This window comes from Mesoplodon mirus (assembly GCF_964341445.2).
Source record: "Mesoplodon mirus genome assembly, chromosome: 9".
NCBI lineage: Eukaryota > Metazoa > Chordata > Mammalia > Artiodactyla > Ziphiidae > Mesoplodon > Mesoplodon mirus.
The window spans coordinates 26,047,897-26,070,928 of NC_138985.1; the positions used below are offsets into that span (position 1 = coordinate 26,047,897).

General features: G+C 39.3%; 1 protein-coding gene across 3 annotated transcripts in view; it reads left to right on the forward strand.

Moving 5' to 3' along the window:
- SUGCT (succinyl-CoA:glutarate-CoA transferase) overlaps positions 1–23,032 on the forward strand; it is a 720,769-nt gene that overhangs the window by 552,162 nt on the left and 145,575 nt on the right. For all 3 annotated transcript variants that reach the window (XM_082631909.1, XM_082631908.1, XM_082631910.1), the window contains exon 13: positions 17,619–17,682. In XM_082631909.1, coding sequence (XP_082488035.1) covers positions 17,619–17,682 — 64 coding nt within the window. The remainder of the gene's footprint in view (positions 1–17,618; positions 17,683–23,032) is intronic.

The window sequence follows — 23,032 nt, forward strand, 5'->3', positions numbered from 1 at the left end:
TCCCACACTCCAGCTAATTCAAGCCAAAATTGTGTGTGTGTGTGTGTGTGTGTGTGTGTGTGTGTGTGTATGTATGACTCAGCCCTTTCTGGATGATAAAAATCTCTTGGTGTATTCCAAGGGTCAGTTGCCCACAAAGTTACCAGTGGCCCTTCTCACACGGATCAATATCATCCCCCCACCCATAGTCATCCAGGCTCCTTCCTAAAATAGTTCTCCTAATCTCTTGCCCTAGAGCAAACGCTCGTCCGCCTGCATCAAGCAAGATATTTCCCCACCAACACAAGTTCCCGTGAAAACCAAACCAAAATATAAAATGAAAACACAGAATTCAGTGAATTTCAGAACCACCACCTTAGTGGTTTGTGCTTAGAGACATGCTAATTATCATAACAGTTCTGTTGTCTTCTGAACCTGAGCTGATTTTGTGATTGATGAATCAGGTACACGGAGGATGTGGTATGCAGCATCCATGATCTTTCTGGAGCCATAGGACTGTCACTTGATTGCCTCTTGGGTGGCTGTGGTTCTCTGGAACGTCTGACATAAAGTAAACACATGATATTGCTTCCTCATGGTAGAGGACTGGATAATCACATTTATCAACTGGTGTTCTGCTTTGTGGCTGTTTAGATATCGTGTGTGCCACATCATTTCCTCTGTGGTTTCCTGATGCTGAAAACCTTTCCTGGTTAAACTTATATCATACTGTGTAAAGAGTGATAACAAGTCTTAAACACATTTGGCACGCATGACTTTATTAAAGAAGAAATTGTTAAGGAAGCAGATGCTGATGCTCTGTTACACCCTGCTGTCCTTCATATTCTGGTGGACTTACTAAGGGAACACTTTACAACTCCAAATAAGGAGATGTCTTATTATCACTAGATCCCAAGTGGAGTTTACAACACACTACCATCAAGGAGGCAGAAAGGAAGCCCCCAATAAAATATTACTTGCATCTTACTATACCCGAGCTTCTAGGTAGCACTCAAGCCAACAGAAGAAATGACACATTGCTTACTCACTTAGAATATTTGGTGCCCCCAATGATTCCTTCCCCTTATATCTGTGTGGGACCCAGATCAGGAACACTAGAATCTTACTGTAGTGGGAAGTGGTATTGAACACTTAAGAGACAGCATAATTGATAGAAAGAGAGTAGGCTCTGCCGTCAGAGAGACATGGGTGAGCCACGTTTTCCCTCTATTTATGATCTTAATCAAGTCATTTTACCTTCCCAAGTCTGTCTCTTCATCTAAGAAATGGAGATAATAACACCTATGTCACTCGGCTTCTGTACGGATAAAATGAGACAGGGCATGCACATTGCCCCATATGAGGTAGGCAGGGCTATGTCCTCACACTCACCCCTGTCCTTTCTTTACACGCATGCTGCTTACACCGTCTGACCTTGACACGTCACTTAGAAAACACTGCCCACTCAGAGGGCCCACGTAATTTTTTATGGTCGTGCTATATTTTCATCCAACTGACTTTTTCCCTTCTCACACTCTCTTACTTTGCTCTCTGAAAGAGGAGAGTGGTTGGCAGTGATTCACATTTAAGCGATGATTTCTTGATCGACTAATGGATATTAATAAGAAAACTGTTTACTTGCATGATATTGAATAAGATCAAGAACTATTTCACTAAATAAAGTAGGTCAGGTGATGCATCCTGGGGTGGACACCCGAACTTTGCCGAGCATCTTTAGAGTGTCCTGGGGGCAGAGGGCTAAATCCAGCAAGAAAGATGATACATTCACAGCCTCCTGACACGTTCTTAGAACTAATCAAAACTCACTTCTCCCAGGGGCAGTTGAATAATTCCTAAAAAAGACGGAATTATTTGGTTCATGCTAAGTGAAGACAGCACACACAATCACCCTGCTGATCACCTCTTGGAATGGTTCCTTTTATAGGGCTTTGCAGGCCCCTGTGCTGGAGGGAAAAGAATACTTTCTCAACTTTCACCAAAGTTGATAGCAACTGGTTCTGGGATAATTTCATTAAACGTCCCAGTGCCAAGGAGGATGTAAGTCTGGGGACTTCCCTGGCGGTCCAGTGGTTAAGACTCCGTGCTTCCATTGCAGGGGGCATGAGTTCGATCCCTGGTCGGGGAACTAGGATCCCTGCATGCCTCAAGGTGCAGCCAAAAAATAAAAAATACATGACGTAAGTCTGGACTTCTAATATCCTGACTTTAAAGTTCATAGATCACCTTTATATTTCACTGGATTCTATTATATTCTCTTTCATTTAATAGTTATTTTTCTTATTCCCCAGGCTAATTAATATTAGGAAAGTTTGGAGTAGCAAATTAAGCCTGAAAAGTGTAGCTTAGAGAAGACATGATGACAATCATAAGAACCTCTGTTTCTGTCAAAGTGGAGGCATATGTGAGCAGAGAAAACCTGCTGGTACAGAAGTCATTAGAAGACACACATGCGTGGAAGTGTACACTGACTGATACCTATGGGCTTAGAACTTGAACTTCCCGGGTCATAAGAAATGGGGATAGGACAGAAATCCTGAATCACACACTAGGTGGGGAGTTGGATTTCAGAATAAAACTTGAACATCCAAAAGTCAACATTCTCAGTGGGTGAACTAGGTGAAAAGAACAACAACAACAAAATAAATTTAAAACCTGTGTGGAAGACTGAAGACGGAAACAGTAGGGATTCTGGCCTGTTTGACTTTGGCTTCTGCAGGAGAGATGGAGAGAAAAAAATCTCTCATGAGATGTCTTAGACACATACCTACCATCCTGCATATAAGGCAGGAATTAATTCCATTCAGGACCTCTAAATCTATAAGCGTGAAGTTTAATTTAATGTGGTCCCATTTTGCTGGTGCTTCACTTGGATGAAACAAATGCAAATCATCTCTGGATAAAGCATAGCTGAACAGCAGACACATTAAATGGTAGATTAGACACAGCATAAGAGAGAATTTGTGATCTGGTACATAGATATGAATAGGCTAATTAGAACTCAACCCAGAGAGACAAAGAAAAGAGAATACGTATAAGAGTGATCAAGTCTGATATCTAGCTAATATATATCTGATTGGAGTTCCAGGAGAAGATAGAGAGTATATAGGTAGAGGCAATATTTGATCATAGTTGAGAATTTTCCAGAACTTTTGAAGACCTAATTCCTCAGATTCATGAAGTATTGAAGGCACAATTGATTACATAAAAATTAGATGAAATAAAAAAGCAATTGAGGCCTAGAAAGATGGTAGAAAACCAAAAACATAGAGCAGATTTTTCAATCACCCAGAGCCATGGCGGGAGGGGGATGGGGGCTGGGGAACCAGATTACAGACTTGTTCTCAACTTACTAGGGTTAGACTTAAGATTTTTCAATTTATCATGGTATGAAAGTGATAGGCATTCAATAGAAAATGTACTTTGAATTTTGACTTTTTGAACTTTTCTTGGGCCAGTGATAAGCAGTAGATACTCTCTTGTGATTCAGGGCCGCGGCAGCAAACAGCTCCCAGTCAGCCACTAGATCTCGAGGGTGAACAACCAAGAGGCTTAAAACCATTCTGTACCCAGGCAACCATTCTGTATTTCACTTTCAGTATTCAATAAATTACATGAAACATTCAACCCTGTATTACAAATCTGGCAATATGTTAGAAGATTTTGCCCAGCCGTAGGCTAACGTAAGCATTCTGAGCACGTTTAAGGTAGGCGAGGCTCAGCTGTGATGATTGGTAGGTTAGGTGTATTAAATGCATTTGTGACTTATGGTGACTTTATCAGGACATAACTGCCGCGTTAAGTCGAGGTAGATCTGTACGTACAAAGGAATGGCAATTAGACCAACAGCCGACTTCTTTTTGTTGTTGTTGTTGTTTTTGCGGTACGCAGGCCTCTCACTGTTGTGGCCTCTCCCATTGCGGAGCACAGGCTCCAGACACGCAGGCCCAGCGGCCATGGCTCACAGGCCCAGCCGCTCCGCGGCATGTGGGATCTTCCCGGACCGGGGCATGAACCCGTGTCCCCTGCTTCGGCAGGCGGACTCTCAACCACTGTGCCACCAGGGAAGCCCCAACAGCCTACTTCTTGAAACAATGATGAAAACCACGTGACTGTGGAATAATATCATCAAGGTGTCAAAAGAAAAGAACCATCAGCTTAGAAATGTGTAACCAGTAGAGCTATCTTTCAGAATGAGAGCAAAATAATGTAACTTCTAAGAAGATAAAAACCAAGGGAATTTACTATAAACAGATGACTATGGAAATTCTAATGACTATCCTACAGGAAGAGGGAACACAACCATGGAAGGAAGTCCTATGATTAAAAAAAAAAAAATGAGCAAAAAATCTGGTAGACATGAAGTAAGTTAAAAACATTGAAAACAATATTAATACTGTCTAATTTTTGAATTAAAAAAAGAGATAGAACCCAAATTTTGAACAATAACATATAATTGTTGTTCCCAATCTATATACTGAGGCACCTGTGGCATCCCCATAAATGCACAGGGGTACCAGAAGATGTTAACATTTTCTAAGGGACACAGCAATATCTATTGTACAGCATGGAATGCTAGCTCAAGGCAGTTTATGGTTTCAGTGTTGAATTGTACTACGTTCCTTTTGATTACATTATTTCTTTTTGAAACTGCGTTTTTGGATGGATGTTTCTGTGAAAAAAAAAGTACCAAGATAAAATCAATATGAAACAGGAAATGAGAGTGAAAGTATTCAATTTTATTCCAAGATCTGAGAAGTTGTGCCGTGCCTTTCCTTTCAATTTATGTCTGTTGCTTTTTTCAAATGGCTACTAAGTTATTAGGACACAAATATGTGTTAAGTTGTTTTGACACAATCACTTAATAAACAAAACAAAAGATTCTTCTTTTTTGCCTAGGAGCATTGTGAAAAAATTACTGAGACACATACCAGGAACTGCGAAAATCTAAGAACAACTGGCACGTAATTTGGCATGAGGATAACTGGATTGGTGTTGGTCAAATTTCTGTTTTGTTCAGTTAAATATGCATGTTAAAATTTCTAGAGGAAAAGAATAGTGAAAGTATAGATATATATCTTCAAACTAGGAAATGTGGGAAATCTCAAACAAGGCAAAATGGGACTTTTCTTTTAATTGTGGGACACATGGAGGCACTAAGATGCTAGAAATGAATCCAAACATTTTAGTAACCTCAATTCATGTAAATGCGTGAAATCCTCCAGTTAAAAGACAAAGAAAAAATAAGATAAAGACTGTGATTTTTCTATTTTCAAGAGACACACCTAAAACTTAGAAAGGTTGACTGTATAGGCATAAAATGACATATGAAGAAAATAGAAACCAAAATTAAGCTAGTATAACTTTAAAACACTACTTATATGGAATCTAAAAAAAAAGTGGTACTGATGAACCTAGTGGCAGGGCAGGAATAAAGATGCAGATGTAGAGAATGGACTTGAGGACATGGCGGGGGTGAGGGGGGAAGCTGGGGAAAGTGAGAGTAGCATCGCCATATATACACTACCCAATGTAAAGTAGATAGCTAGTGGGAAGCAGTGTATAGCACGGGGAGATCAGCTCGGTGCTTTACGATGACCTAGAGGGGTGGGATAGGGAGGGTGGGAGGGAGAATCAAGAGGGAGGGGATATGGGGATATATGTACACATATAGCTGATTCACTTTGTTGTACAACAGAAACTAACACAGCATTGTGAAGCAGTTATACTCCAATAAAGATGTATAAAAAATGCACTAGTCTGCAACAAGTAACTGCATAATAATACAAATTTCAATTCACCAGGAAGATATAAGAATTCTAAAATTATATGACAAGTAATAAACAATTTTAAGACAGTAAATTTGACAAGTTGGTGGAGTGGTAAATTGCTTGCAAAATATGTATTATTGAAACTTATTCAAGAAAAAATAGAACATTTGAATTGCCCTGTATGATTAAAAGAAGACATTGATAATTAAAAACATTCTCACTAATAAAACAGCAGTTCCAGGTGGTTTGTAGGTAAGTTTCCACCAGGTATTGAAGGAAGGGCCAGTTAATTCCAAGCTTGCATAAACACTTTCAGAAAATAGGAAAAGGAGGATTACTGTAGCTCCCTTTATGAATTAAAGTTACTCTTGATACTAAAATTAAGGTCAATACAAGGAAGGAAAATTGCAGGCCAATCTCATGGCAATAGATACAAGAAAATTTTAAACAAAACCTTAGCAAACAGAGCTCAAAAATTCGTTTGTTCTTGAAATGTAAGTTTGGTTCAATATTAGAAAATTAGTTAATTCCTCATGTTAACAGATTAATGGAGAAAAATTATATGATCCTCTTAATAAATGGATTAAGATAATTTTATGAAAGTCAACATCTATGATACAAGTTTTCAACAAACTAGGAATAGATTTCTTAACCTAATAAAGTGTGCCTACAATAACTTGGTGCAAACATAATGATGAAACATTAAGTGTATTTCCTTTAAAACTGGGAAAAAGATAAAAATGCTTTCTACTAAGACTCCACCAATTTACTGGAAGTCCTAGCCAGCAATATAAAAAAACCAAATAAAAGTTATAAGAATTAGAACGGAAAACCAAAACTATAATTATTCAGAGATAATATAATTAATTTTATAGAAAATCTAACAGAATCTACAAATTAATAAGAGTGTTTAGGACTTCCCTGGTGGTGCAGTGGTTAAGAATCCACCCGCCAGTGCAGGGGACATGGGTTCCATCCCTGGTCTGGGAAGATCCCACGTGCCACAGAGCAGCTAAGCCTGTGTGCCACAACTACTCAGCCTGTGCTCTAGAGCCCGTGAGCCAAAACTACTGAAGCCCGTGCACTCTAGGGCCCACGTGCCACAACTACTGAGCCCGTGTGCTGCAACTACTGAAGCCTACGCACCTAGAGCCCGTGCTCCGCAACAAGAGAAGCCACCGCAATGAGAAGCCTGCACACTGCAACGAAGAGTAGCCCCTGCTCTCAGCAACTAGAGAAAGCCTGCACATAGTAATGAAGACCCAAAGCACCCAAAGAAAAAGAAAAAAAAAAAAAAAGGAGTGTTTGCCAGATATAAAATCAAAATTTTAAAGTTAATTTCATTTCTATATGCTAGCAATAAACAAAGTTTTCTATTAAAAAACGATTCATTTCACTGTATCAGCTAAAATAGATTGTTTTTGTTAGGAATAAAGCTAATGAAAAATGTGTAAATCCTTTATGGAAAAATGCTTATACTTTATAAAAATATTAAAAACGACTTAAATAAATGGAAATTATTAAAGTAAATGTTTAATGGGGAGTACAGTAACATTGTAAGGTTATTATTTCTGCCCAATGGGGTTTTCCTGGAACTTGACAGGTTGACGTTAAAATTTATAGAGAAGAGTAAAGGGCCAGGAACCCCTGAAAACAAAGGATAAGGCAGGGGTGGGGTGAGAACCTTGACAAATGAAACACTGGTACTTACGATAAATCTACAGTGATTTAGTCAGTGTGGTGTCTGCAGCAGGGCAGACAAACAGACCCTTAGGACAGGACAAAGAGCCCAACATGTGTAGAAATGATCTGCAACAGAGCTAGTATTGCAGATTCATAAGGAAAAAAGGACTGCTCAAAATTGTTCTAAGGGAAAAAACGAAATCAAATTCCTTTTCAGGTTATACACAAAATTCAGTTCAGTTTTTCAAAAAACAAACTATGGAAATCCAAATTTAAAACATCTGAAAATAAAACTTTTTATTTTGAGAAAATTGTAGATTCTCATGCAGTTGTAAGAAATAATACAGAGAGATCTCATGCACCTTTTACCCTGGTTCTGGGAAGGGTAACATCTTGCAAAACTATCTTACAACATCCCAACCAGGATATTGACATTGATACAGTCAAGATACAGAACAGTTCCATCACAAGAATCCCTCTTGTTGCCTTTTTAAAGCCACACCCACCTTCCTCTCCTCCACTCCCATCTCTCCTCTAACCTTGACCACTAATCTCTTCTCTATTTCTAGAATTTTATTATTTCAAGACTGCTATGTAAATGGAATTATATACTGTGTAACCCTTGGGGGCTGGCCATTTTCACTCAGCATAATTCCCTCAAGATTCATACAGGTTGCTTTATGAGTCAATAGTCTGTTCCTTTTCATCGTCTGCGAGTATTTCATACTATGGATGTACCGCAGTTGGTTTAATGATTCACTGGTTGAAGGACATCTGTGTTGTTTCCGATTTTTGGCTATTACAAATAAAGCTCTATGAACATTGAAGTGCAGTTTTTTGTATGAACATAACTTTGGCTTTATCAAGGAGAAATGCTCAGGAATGCAACTGCTGGGTCGTATGCAGCTGCACGTTTACTTTTTAAAAAACTGCCAAGCTGTTTTCCACAAAGGCTATCCCATTTTACATTCTCTCCAGAAATGTATGAGTGATCCAGTTTCTCTTTGCCAATATTTGCTGTCACTTTAAAAAATCGTGGCCATTCTGATAGATGTATAGTCATATCTCCTTGTGCTTTTAGTTTGCAACTCTCTAATGGTTAATGATATTGAACATCTTTTCATGTGCTTATTTACCATCAGTATAGCCTCTTTAGTGAAATGTCTGTTTATGTCTTTTGCCTGTCTTCTAATTAGATTGCTTTTTACTCTTAAGTTGTAAGAATTCTTTATATATATACCAGATATTAGTCCTTTATCAGATATATTGCTTGCAAATATTTCTCCTAGTCTTAGCTTTTTTCATCCCCTTAACATGATCTTTTGTAGAGCAATACCAAAGATTCCTTTCTAAATTTTATAGTTTTAAATTATTCAGTGAAGTCCATGATCCACTTTGAGTTAACTTTTGTATGAGTTATGAGATGAGATTTAGGTTGGGGTGTTTTTTTGTTTTTTTTCTTCCTAATTGTTCCAATACCACTTGTTGAGGAGTCTATCCTTCTTCCTTTACACCTTTGTCAGGCATTATTTGGGCATATTTGTGTGGATATATGTCTGACATCTATTCTGTTCCATTGATTTATGTGTTCATCCCTCTGCCAATACCATACTCTCTTAAAGTATATAGCAACTATATAGTATACTTTAATATCAGGTAGACTAATTCCCTTTCACTTTTTTTGTTTGTTTGTTTGTTTTGGTGTTTTTTTTTTTTGCGGTACGCTGGCCTCTCACTGCTGTGGCCTCTCCCATTACGGAGCACAGGCTCTGGACACGCAGGCTCAGCGGCCATGGCTCACGGGCCCAGCCGCTCCACGACATGTAGGATCCTCCTGGACCGGGGCACGAACCCGTGTCCCCTGCATCGGCAGGCGGACTCCCAACCACTGCGCCACGAGGGAAGCCCCCCCTTTCACTTTATTCTTATTTAAGCTATTCTGGGTCCTGTGTCTTTCCAAATAAATTTTAGAATAAGCTTCTTTATATACACAAAAAACTTTGCTGGGATTTTGGTAAGAATTGCGTAAACCTATAGATAAATCTGAGGAGAACTGACATCTTTACTGTCTTGAGTTTTCCAGTCCAAGAACATGGTACGCTTCTCCATTTATTTAAGTCCTCTTTGATTTCTTTCATCAGCAAGTGAGTGAGAAATAAAGCCGTAATATTTTCAATTTATGTTCCAATGAGGGATTCATAACTGGAATATGTAAAGAACTCTATGAATAAATGAGAAAAAAATAATTAAGCCAATAGAAAAACATGCAAATGACTTGAACAAGTGTTTCACTGAAGAAATATAAATAGCTATTAAGCAGGGAAAATATACTCAACCTTATTGGTAATCAAGAAAATACAATCTAGGGCTTCCCTGGTGGTGCAGTGGTTGAGAGTCCGCCTGCCGATGCAGGGGGACACGGGTTCGTGCCCCGGTCCGGGAAGATCCCACATGCCACGGAGCAGCTGGGCCCGTGAGCCATGGCCGCTGGGCCTGCCCATCCGGAGCCTGTGCTCCGCAACGGGAGAGGCCACAACAGTGAGAGGCCCACGTACCGCGAAAAAAAAAAAACAGAAAATACACTCTAAAGCCTCAATAAGGTAACATTTCACAGTGATTAGACTGGCACTCTGATGATATCAAGTTTTGCTAAGGATGTAAAGCAACTGAAAATAATATTCATTGCTGGTGGGAATGGTTGGTAAACCAATTAGAAAAATAAGTTGAAATTACCTAACAAGTTGAGATGCATGTGCTCTAAGTCTTTGCCATTCTAGCTCTAGGTATATGTTGCATGAAGAGATGGGTTAATAACAGCATTGCTTGCATGGTGAAATAACTGGAAACAGCGTAAGAGCAGAATGAATTAATACATTACGATACATTTGTATAATAGTATACTTTACATTAATGGCCATAATTGTTCCATGGCCACAAGCTTCAAAATAGATGAATCTCACTAACAATGTTAAGAGAAAAAGCAAATCAGAGAAGAATACACACTCAGGATTTCACTGATATACATGTTATAAATAGGTGGAAACAAGCACTAAATTGTTCGAGAAAATGAATATGGAGTACAAATATTTAAAAAGTAAGGAAATGATAAAAAATTTAGGAGAGTGATTATTTGGTGATAGAGGAGGGAGGGACTGGGACAAACTTGGGGCTTTAAACATTTTGGTGATGTTCTGTTTCTGAAGCTGGGTGTTGGGTGCATGGGTGTTCATTTTGTTGGCACTCCAACAATAATATATGTTATAATACCTCTTTGGATGATTAGTATTCATATTTTTAATTAGAGAAAAGAAGGAAAAGTCTGAGTCGTGTGCATTATTAGCACCAGCAAAAAGGTTACAGTAGTTGTTTCAAAAGAAATAAGAAAACCGAAAATGTCAGCATTTAAATCTGATTTCCATTATGTAAGTAAAGTTAGGAGATTACATGTCAATTCTTTAATGAATTTATATGTTATTTTTGCATTTTTTGTAGTCATAGTTTTCAGTAACAGTTGAATTAACTTTTAACTGGTTAATTGTAAGTTATGCCTTTGATTACGTAACTTTTCAAGTATTATTCCAAGGTTATTTTCTGTTGAGCTAAAGGAATGACTACATTGATAAAATATACTATACAATAAATGAGATTACTCCAGTGCTTCTTTTGCTTCCTAAGATACTATTGCTTTTTTTTGTTTGTTTGTTTTTTGTTTTTTGCGGTACGCGGGCCTCTCACTGTTGTGGCCTCTCCTGTTGCGGAGCACAGGCTGTGGACACGCAGGCTCAGCGGCCATGGCTCACGGGCTCAGCCGCTCCATGGCATGTGGGATCCTCCGGACCACGGCACGAACCCGTGTCCCCTGCATCGGCAGGCAGACTCTCAACCACTGTGCCACCAGGGGAGCCTACTATTGCATATTTTGAAAATGGTTTTCTGAGTTTTCCCAACGAATTAGAACGCTATGATTATTGTCTTCAGTGTGGCAGATTGACTGTACATGTATAATGTGCGTGCCCGTTGTTTCTGCTGAATTCATAGGTCACCCTTTCTGGGTTTTCTTCATGGTTAATGGCCATGATCCTTGCAGAGCTTCTTCAGCATGGCCTCTGGAATGTGCAGTATCTAGGACAGATTCAAGATCACCTGGAAAGCTTTAGGAAACTGAGGGAATTGCAGGGCAACAATGGGACTTAATAACTAAGTTCTTAAAAGTGAACATGTTTTGGAAACCCAGTAAAATAGTTCTGTGTCTAGAGAACTTTAGGTATTTATTAAAAGCTTAAAACAGAGAACTCCCTACCACTCCTCCACCCATATAATGAAGAAACCAGGAGGAGCTACTTGCTACTTAATTAAACAAACAAACAAATAAATAAATAAATTTAATTCAATAGATCCTATAAAATACTGTTGAGCATCTACCAGTTAGTGCCAGATAATGTTCAAGGCACTGGAAATATAACAGAGAACTAAACAGATATTATATAATAATAATAGACCAGTGTGTATCATTTAATTCAGAAGTCTCCCTTACAGGCTTATAAGCTTTTTGAGGGCAAGGACCTTGCTTGTTCTGTGACCCAGTTTATCCTTAGCACTTAACAATGTCCAGCACATTAATATGCATTTAATACTTATTATTATTCATGACCGTGAATACATTTAACGTTTGTTTGTTGCATGAGTGAATGTACCCCAAAGCCACACAGCTCATCCTTGGTGGAGCCAGAGTTTAACCTAGTCTATCAATAATGATAAACAGTTGCCATTTATTTTGAGCTTACTCTGTCCAAGGCACCATGCTCACTGCTCTACACTCCTCATCTCACTTAATCCTTACAAATGCCTGAGATACAGGTATCATTGCCCCCTTTTGACTGAGGAGGGTTCTGAGCCTCAGAGAACTTGTGTCTTGCCCAAGGTCACCCTCTAGGTCTGTCCCCTTCAACATCTGCACTAGGCTGGGACCAAAATCCTTCCTCTTTCCACAGCCTTTATTTCTGTGGGAGCCAGACTATCCTTGGCTACCTAGAAGGGAACAGTTCAGTTCATTAATTAATTGGGCTGCATGGTGCAAAGCCAGCCGTTTGGCGGATTACCTTTCCCCTCCCTGCAATGAACTGACTGATTTGTTTTACAGAATTGACCACATCAGCTAGTTATTTTAATGGTAAATCAAATTATGCGCGTCTATTTTTTTCTTTTACTATGTGTCCAGCTAGCTAAGAGTTTAGGATCAGATACACCTAAATTATAATCCAAGGTCAGCCACTTATTAATTATGAAACCTTGGGCAAGTATTTACCCTCTTTAGGCTTCCATCACTTTATCAGTGGAAATGCAGGTGATAGTAATTCTACCTAGTCTAGTTAATCCTCTCACTAAGAGGTAACTTTTAGCTCCTAACACAATGCCTGACCCTTAAGGAGTTTTGTTGAGCAATAGCTGCCATTATTATTCTTATCATTGTAATTGTCAACCTCATGTTTTATTTCAATATCTTCTTCTGTGACTTTTACTGACCTCCTTGACCTACAACCTCAGCTTCCTTCCAAGGTAGACAGAGTTACTTACTTTTTGCTCATTGGATATTACTCCTTCATTATGGAACGTACACTGTTATAAAAATTGGCTCAAGTCTCATTGCCTACCTTCCAATTATAGGCACTTTGAATGCCAGTTCATTCATCTTTTTTAGTCTCAGCCCTTCCATATCGTCTAGTATGTAGGTGCTCTATGATGTTTGTCAAATTGAATTGATAGGTCATGTCTCTATTCATAGTGAATGGATAGATCGATTATCTTTTGTGCATCATTGTTAATGTCATTGAGGGTATTACATTGATTTTTTTTTGGCATGTTGGGTCTTTGTTGCTGCACGTGGGCTTTCTCTAGTTGTGGCGAGTGCGGGCTTACTCTTCATTGTGGTGCGCGGGCTTCTCACTTGTGGTGGCTTCTCTTGTTGCAGAACATGGGCCCTAGAGCACGCGGGCTTCAGTTGTTGTGGTGTACGGGCTCAGTAGTTGTGGCGCGCGGGCTCTAGAGCGCAGGCTCAGTAGTTGTGGTGCATGGGCTTAGTTGCTCCGCGGCATGTGGGATCTCCCTGGACCAGGGATGGAACCTGTGTCCCCTGCACTGGCAGGCGGATTCCTAACCATTGCACCACCAGGGAAGCCCCCCTTATTTTTGATAAGGTCTTCACCCATATTATTTGTGTCCATCTTTTAATGCTAGCACTCTTTTTATTTGAATATGGCTTGCTAATTCTACTCTGGACTCAGATCTCTTGCTTTCCGTAGAGGTTTTCACTGCTTATATAGTTAGTATTGATTTTTGTTTTTTTCAACTTTTTTTTTCTTGCTACTGCTGTATTACAGACTTTTTGCTGCCATTCCTGCCATAGGATTTTATAAAAAGACTTTCTCACTTCCACTTAAAATTTTATTTCCCACATTGCTTTAAGGTATACATTTTTCTCTTCCCCCCCATCATTAATACATTACCATTTGACTCTGTCATTAGGCTGTCAATCTGTTAAACTCTTGAAGAAGAGAGACCTTATTTTAAATAGGCCTGATACTTTGCTAGAAAGATGGGTGAAGTGTCTACAATTCTATTCTTGTCAAGAATAGGCTTTTGAAATTTCAAGAAGAAATGAAAGTTAGAAGAGCTACCGATCCATGAAAGACCGAAGGAGGATAAAATAAGTAAGAGAAGGACAAAGTCCACATCGGAGTTCTTGGGAGGGCCCTTGCCTTATTTTAAAATAACTAATTATGAAACAAAGACTATCCTGAATGGCCAGACTGCGGTTCCAGGCATGAAATTTCCTTCAAGGAAAATGGCAGTTTGAGGTCCCTAAGCCTGAGGTCCCCATTCTGCTGTTAATGGTCAGAAAAAGAAGCACTTTACATTTGAATTTCTTGGTTAAGGTAGTAGAGAATGGAGCACTGCACCTGGATGAGAAAAGGAAAAGGAAACATTTAGTAACTATTCCCAAAGAAATGTCATACAAATGGTGACAAGTGGCAGTTCCTGCATTTCCCGTGAAGTCAGGATGCGACACAGGCCTGAAGTGCAGCGGGAGAGAGTTATGTGAAAATCCAGACAGACTGACTGCCTGGGTTCTGAGATTCTTGAATACGTTATGAAGCAGAGCAGGACTTGCCCCACAAACAAGGCTGGAGAGTTTCCCAAGGTTCCGAGTCATCAGGCAGGGTTTCCAGGGGCAGCAGTGCCACAGCCTCAGTAGTTCTGAGATAATCTGACCTGATTCATGAAGAAAGCCAATGGAATTTGATGGACCTCAGACTTCACAGAAAAAGGTGGGTGGCAACCAAGCAGGGAGATAAGTCAATTCTTTCTGAAGATGGGAGCTCAGACTAGCCCATTTGCCTCATAATTGTATAAAATACTACAGCAAATGAGAGGCTGCAGTTACCTTCCTTTCGAGCGTAAGAAGAATTTGCATTTCTGCTTAAAACTGAACAATTGTCAATGCAAAGGAATTGATCCAGTTAGATAAGAAAGTTTCATATTGGAAATATCACCTATAGACAGCAGTGAGGGTTAGGGCTGAAGGAACTGCGCTCCTTAAGCTGCTTCCATGAAAAACTTCAATCAACTGCTAGCTTTTGCTTTACAAACTTTGACGTATGTCCCTTGACCTTTAACAACTACCCCTTCACGTTTGACACTTAACGTTTGCTACATGATTAAAATTCAGCGTTAATTAATTTTAACACTATCAGTTAAGTTATATTTAGCTGAGAACACACTCACTTTTGTCTTTTGTGAGTAGTACTGCAGCGTTATTACAAAGAGGTAGTCAGGAGGGCAACAGAGATACGAGAAGAGAAGAATGATTCAGTGTGCAGATAATTGTTTCCAGTGAAATTTAGCGTGGTATTTTTGTTCCTGTCCTCAGTAGAACTGAGATTTAGCACCTCGCGTTGGCTTTTAGCCCTCACCCCCACGAAGGAGGAGGCTGTGCTGGGCGGGTGCTGAGAATGAGGCACACCAGAATTAAATTATAGCACAGCTCAAACGCCGGCAAGAATTTTCTCTGGCCAGCTCTTGGGTGCAAAACTGGCAATTCCAAAAGAAAGGCAAGGCATCCCTGGAAAGATCTCCTTATGGTGTGGCATCACCCATAATGGGGAGATTTGACGTGGTCGTGTAAAGAGCATTGCCCCCAAAGTGGTGACCGTGCCCAAAGAAAACAGTGGAAGCCAGGATATTTAGCCATAGCAGAGTTACAGTTCTAACCTTAAAAAGTCATCCAGGAGGTTGTCGTATGGATGGCTTATTCCATAACGTCATCAAGAAGCTCACCAGAAATGGATAAAAGCCAAGAAATCTGTCCTCTCTCCCTGAGTATTCCAAGTGAGAAAACATTTTTATTGGTTTATTTATTTCATGCTCTTTTGCTCTGTGGCAAGATTATGATAGGATAGGCATGTGCAGATCTTGCTTTTACCTGAGGCTCCAAATGCTAGAGAACCATTACTGCTGCTACTCTTTGGGGTATTAGCATGAAATTGTGGTCCACAAGTTCTCTGGGCCACTGAAATACTTCTTTGTATGGAACGGGAAGAGAGAAGCTCTGCATTTGGTAGATAGTACAGGTGAAGCACTGTTCATATGTAAGTCACCTATATGTGTCTCACTGAAGATCCAGTAATAGTAATAAAACACTGAATTTGGGGGTTCTTTGAGACAGTATACTCAGGTAGCCTCCCGTTGTTAAAAACTAAACTAACAAAAGAAGACAACTCTGAAGCATTTCCCTTTGTGTATGACAGACATTTTGCCTCCAGTAATTCATGTTTTATGTTCTAGAATCTAGTTCCATACCCTCATCTCATCCTTTACCTACAGCTGGAGGGTACTTGATCTCTGGCAGATTTTCTTTTCCTGCCCACCCCCTGGGAAAAACTACAGCCAAGGATTTATGTAGTTTAAAGGATTTAAACTCCAGTGCCAAGGATTTCAGTAGCTCTGTTTCAGTAGCCGAGCAATTCAGCATCAAGTCACATTTCTGTTGGTTGGGCTCTGCTAGAATGTCCCTGTCCTAGTAACTGCCTTGAGTCTTAACCCCGAGGTGAAGTCTACCTTGTGTTCTTGATGGGACACCAAATACCTACCTTGGTCCAATGCATGAGATCGAATCAGCCCTCTAGGATGGGGTTCCTGGCTTTTTGTTTTCTCAGTTGTCTCCATCCCCCTGACTCCAGGGTAGTGGAGTCCTAGTTATGAAAGCTAGTCTTATGAGTAAGGTCTTGTTACCACTGGGAACATCTCTGGTTTCAGTCTCCTGCTCAGGCCTCTGACCTGCTCCTACGCTGTACTCCCTGTCAGCTGTCTCTGCTCATTGCTTGTCACAGCAGCTCTGATCTGTCTACTTCCCACAGTCACTGGGCCTTCTGGATACTCTGATTCACCTTTCAAACTGGACTGACTCCCCATCCCTTCCGCTGAATAAACTTCCAGGGCTCTTCTGTTCCAGTTCCTGGTTCCTCCCATCCTGTCCTTCTGCAGTTGACCTTGGCCCCATCCTGCTATGAGGTCATGCAGGAGAAGGCTGAGCTTTAATATTCAGAGGATCAAGCATAGATGAAAGGGGGGAACTCATACCCTATATTTAGGAGCAAATAATATTTTTAAGGGTGGGAAGACTTTATAAAAGTCAAGTTTGCTAGCCCTGAGTCTTCTAATTCTTTTTGGCTTCACTGGGTTTCATATAAGATGGAAACATTTTAACCTCAAATATTTACTTTCAAAGTAACATTTCAAGTGAGAGAGTGGCATGGACATATATACACTACCAAATGAAAAATAGGTAGCTAGTGGGAAGCAGCCGCATAGCACAGAGAGATCAGCTCGGTGCTTTGTGAGCACCCAGAGGGGCGGGATAGGGAGGGTGGGAGGGAGACGCAAGAGGGAGGGGATATGGGGATATATGTATACATAGAGCTGATTCACTTTGTTATACAGCAGCAACTAACACACCATTGTAAAGCAATTATACTCCAATAAAGATGCTTAAAAAAATCTGTTTCACAATATCTTTCTTCAATGGATTGAACAGGTGGCTTTGCATATTCCTTGAGATTGAAGATAATTTTACTTTGTAAGTTATTTTTCTCTCTGTTTTTACATTTTAAGGTGTTGCACAATGGCCTCGTTATGGAGATGAAACATCCGACTGTGGGGAAGATATCAATCCCAGGTTTGAAAATTTTTATTTTTCGTAACTCCTTCCTTCATGAACTTGTTCCTTGTGCTGATCACTGCAAGTAGCTGATGACCCTCCAAACAACTTGTCTAGACATTATCTAAACTTTTCATTTTGGATAAAAGGGGAACCCTAGAATCATACCCACAAGCGTGTTTGCTGAAGCTGTGGACTTGTGTCTTCTCTCTGATTGTCTGGGTGACCAAAAAATGCTTGTATTACCTAACTCCATTCTGTGGAATCACGTACTCACACAAGTGCTTTATGGCCAACAGATAGATGGTGATAGATATGGAAAATGTTCTGAAATTATGCTTGGTTTGTATGAGAATGAGAAAGAAAGCCAGGCACCATAGAGGTGGTGTCCAAGCAAGGCTACTGACTGCTCAGGCCAGGGCATTTTTTTTTCTTTTTTTTTTTTTCCTGAACTGTGGTATAAGGTATGGATCTTAGCTTTGTCGATCAAGAAACTAAATGTTTTCAGTAAACTCAGAATATATTGAATTTTTGTAACTTGACTCATATCAAACAAACTCACTGAAGACATTTTGGCCTTAAGCCAAAGTGCCAGGTTTTTCACTTCTAGGGAGAAACCTCAGGCCTGACTCTCAGAGCATCCAAATTGTAGTGAGAGCTTATGATCGACCTATTGGCCCCAACAGACTGCACTTCTCTAGTGATCGTGACATTACCGTTCCTCAGATCTGCTGCCTCTACTCTGATCATTGCTAGAAAGACACTCCACATTCTTGTCCATTGCATCCCTATTTTCTAGGCTATACACAAATCATACACATTTTTTTTTCTCTTCTTCTGACAGAGAATAAGGAAATTAGTTAGAATATAACTTTGGTCATTGTTTTCCTGAAACTATATCCTGGTCGCCTTGCTTGAAATTTGGGTATTTCCCAAATCCCTCAGTCATGTCTGTCAAATGACAGAAGTATTTACTTCTATAGGTATCAGATCTCATCTCTTGAATAACTGCTATTGTTAAGTTGGTTGTGGGTATAACCTAATTGTAAGATTTGGAATCAGCTGGATAATAATGTCCTAGAACAGATCAGATCATGGCCACTGGCCAACAAAAAGAATGAGAGGAAGGAAGTATGATGAATAAAGCAAATTGAAGGAGAAAGTTCTGATATTCAGGAGTATAAGGAACGTTATACATGAATTAAGGGAGGTAACTAAGAGAGAGAGCAGGTATAAGCATATCAGAAACTGGCATCACATGTTAACAGGGAAATGCTATATGACATAGAAAAGTAGTGGGAAAAAAGCATGTTGATAAAAGCTAAGAAAGTCATTTATTCATTTATATTATTGAGTATGTACTATGTGCCAGGCTCTGGGTCCTGGGAATGCAAAAATAAACCAGGTAACTTGGCCCTTGGCCACATGAAGCTCATACTCAATGGAAAGTCATATAATAAAAGCAACCAACAAATGTTCCTATAACTGTAGGTCATGATAAGTGCAAAGAAGGGGTATGAACAGTGTGCATCATAGAGAGTAATGGGGACAGAGGGACCTGTGATAGTTTAGGTTGATCAGAAAAAGCCTCTCTGAGAGGATGACTTGAACACTGAGAATTGAAGGAGAGTTAGAAGTTGACATTGAAGAATAGGGGAAGAGCATTCGAGCAGAGGGACCAGCTTATGAGAAGGCTCTGAGGTGGGAAAGAGCTGGGTATGCTTTAAACGAGAACAGAAAGTTAGGAAAGATTTCTCCACAGAAGACGTACAGATGGCCAACAAACACATGAAAAGATGCTCAACATCACTAAGAGAAATGCAAAACCACAATGAGGTATCATCTCTCACTGGTCAGAATGGCCATCATCAAAAAATCTAGAAACAATAAATGCTGGAGAGGGTGAGGAGAAAAGGGAACCCTCCTACACTGTTGGTGGGAATGTAAATTAGTGCAGCCACTGTGGAGAACAGTTTGGAGGTTCCTTAAAAACCTAAAAATAGAAGTACCATATGACCCAGCAATCCCACTAGTGGGCATATACCCTGAGAAAACCATAATTCAAAAAGAGTCATGCACCACAATGTTCATTGCAGCACTATTTACAATAGCCAGGTCATGGAAGCAACCTAAGTGTCCACTGACAGATGAATGGATAAAGAAGACATGGCACATATATACAATGGAATATTACTCAGCCATAAAAAAGGAACGAAATTGAGTTATTTGTAATGAGGTGGATGGGCCTAGAGTCTGTCATACAGAGTGAAGTCAGTCAGAAAGAGAAAAACAAATACCATATGCTAACTCACATATATGGAATCTTAAGAAACGGTACTGATGAACCTAGTGGCAGGGCAGGAATAAAGATGCAGATGTAGAGGACAGGCTTGAGGACACGGGAGGGAAGGGGAAGCTGGGACAAAGTGAGAGAGTAACGTTGACATATATACACTACCAAATGTAAAATGTAAAGTGCAATAGTGGAAGCTGTTGCATAGCACAGGGAGATCAGCTCGATGCTTTGTGATGACCTTACAGGGGTGGGATAAGGAGGGTGGGAGGGAGGCTCAAGAGGGAGGGAATATGGGGATATATGTATGCATATAGCTGATTCACTTTGTTTGTTGTACAGCAGAAACTAACACACCATTGTAAAGCAATTATACTCCAATAAAGATTAAAAAATTAAAAAATTAAAAATTAAATAATAAATAAATAAGTAGTGAGGAAAGAGGGGCAGGAATGGAGACTGAAGAGAGAAGCAGAGCCTCAAGGCCCCACTAGGTTTAGTTTTACTCTAGTTTTAAGCAGAGGAGTGAAATGACACAACTTGTAACTTAAAGCAGGGAGTCAAGTTAGGAAGTTATTACAAGACTTCAGGTGACAATCGGCATCTGAAATTAAGGACATGGTAATAGCGAGAAAGAGAAGGGGGTAGTCAAAGCAAAAAATGTGATCGTAGTGCTTTCAGTATGAGAAGACTTTAAAAAGCATTTTGTCCAGTAGTTTTTAACTTTAATTTTTAAACAGTGGAACTGATTTCTCAAATGAAGTCTAACTATCTAAAACAGATCAAAGTCGAATTTTGCAATTGATAAGTTAGCACTCCAACTCTTTACCTTTTTTCCCCTGCTTTCATCATGCTATACTCCTCCAAACACCTCTTTGGAACCATGGGTCCCTAAAGAATAATTTAAGAAACACTGATCTAATTTAATTCCACAAGTTTACAGATGAGGTCATACCACATTGATATCCCCAACACATGAGAGAATAAGGTAAACATTTGAAAGTTAATAACAGTTATTAGCATGATAGTAAGGAAAAAAGTAAGTCAGAGGCCAATCTAGAATGAACTCATTGGATGTAACTCTCTATCAGTCAGATGTGCATTTACTGACTTTCCTTGGTAAATAAATAAACAATCAATCAAGAAGGAAATATTTTTTCAGGCTCCTAAAGGAGAATACATACCTCTTTTGCTCACTTTAATGTATGTGTATCAGTTAGCTATTCTCACAATAATTCTGTGTAACAAATAACCACAAAAATCTCAGTAACATTCAAGCATAAGCATGTATTTATTCCGTGCATGTGGATTGGATGGTAGACGACTGATCTAGGCTGGACTTGCCTGGGTGGCTTTGCTTCTAGATGCAGGTCTGGCTGGACTTGGTTCCAGTGTGAGTTAGGCCCAGTTCTGCTCCATGTGCCTCTCATTTCTTCTCATGGCAATGCCAGAAGAGCAGGAAGGCAAACAGAAACCCCAATGCCACTTAAGAGCTTTTGCAGAACTAACAGACCCTTCTGCCCACAACTCATTGGCCAAAGCAAGTGTTAGGCTACATGGGGTTGGGGAAAATATATCTCTCTTTTTAAGAGAAACTGTAAAGTTACATGATGAAGACATGGGCAGAGGGAGGGGTAAATAACTAGGGCCCCAAATTCAATTTACTACAATATAATTCTCAGGTCTAAGCAATCTATTTTTAATCTCCTTTTGGAAATTTTTGTTTTTGTTTCTTTAATTTTTATAGGGCTTAGGCATCTTTTTGGTATGTCTATCTTATTGACTGACCTTATATTCTCTCTATAGAATTACCAACAAAGGAAGTCTCAGATTTGAGATGAAATGGATGTGTTTAGATTATTTTTGGAATTAGTATCTGAGTGTCTTTTGAGGGCAGCACATCCGGACTCCCCATGAAGGGGAGAGACAATTCTGCTCATAGACATACGATAAGAAGTTGCTATCGTATCTCCTAGTTCAGTGTATCCCAGTAAGAGACCACTCAGACAGGATGAGATATTAAATGCAAAGAGAATTCATCAGTAAATAATTTAAAATTTTCCTTTGGTTTGTCCTTTTCATTGATATTATTTACGGATGATAGCTCCGCCTTTTTTTGTAAGGTGTGTCCTCATTGGGAACCTCATGAATGCTGTAGAAATAACTCAGATTCTCCCACAATGCCTCAGTGAGGCGAATCTGCCAAAACAGGAAGGATGGGTGGAGTTAAAAGTGGTGTTTATGCTGCACTGTTTTCTAGTTAGCCAGTGGACACACATTTTTGGATTCATTAAATGTAGTTCTGCTGATTTACATATATGTCTGCATCTTTATATTTACAGTGAAAATCATAATTAAAACTACTTATTTATATTACCTTTGTTATTCATTAATCTCTTGTGAACAGCACTGAATTTTCTACATGTTGCACTAATTTGCCTGAAGGATTTTCCATCTTAGTCATTATGAGAAATTTGTCTCTTGGAGAACAGTATTTATGGCACCTTTTTTAGAGATGTATAAATCCACAGCATTCCCTCAGATTCTCACATTAGAGTTCCTGTATAGGAGAGTGCTAATTGATTAAAACCTTAAAGGTGCTCGTCCACCAATGTTGAAGATACTTTGAACAGGAACAGGAAATTATTTACCTCTTCAAAATTTCTTTTTGCTACTTAAATAATTATTGTCAGCACTTAATACATTGTTCCAATATTTGTAACCATTACCAATATTAAAATAATAAACAAAGTAGTATAGTCCAAACTATCTCCTTTATTAATTTATATCTGTTGTAACATGCTCCCTTTTCATATCGTTTCCCACCACCTCCAATCTCTAGTAAACAGTTAAGAAAGAAATTTCATTTGTGTACATACGTGTCATAGTTAAAGCATGCAAACTAGTTAATAGTCATGAATTATCTCTAAATACGAGATGTAGTTCTGCTAATACTATCATTCTTTTTTCAAACATTGTTTATTAAACTACTCTCTCATTCGACCTTTAAATCCTATTTTACAGTTAAAGGTAGAAAGATACAAAGAAAACTAGTTATTAATTGGAATATAAATG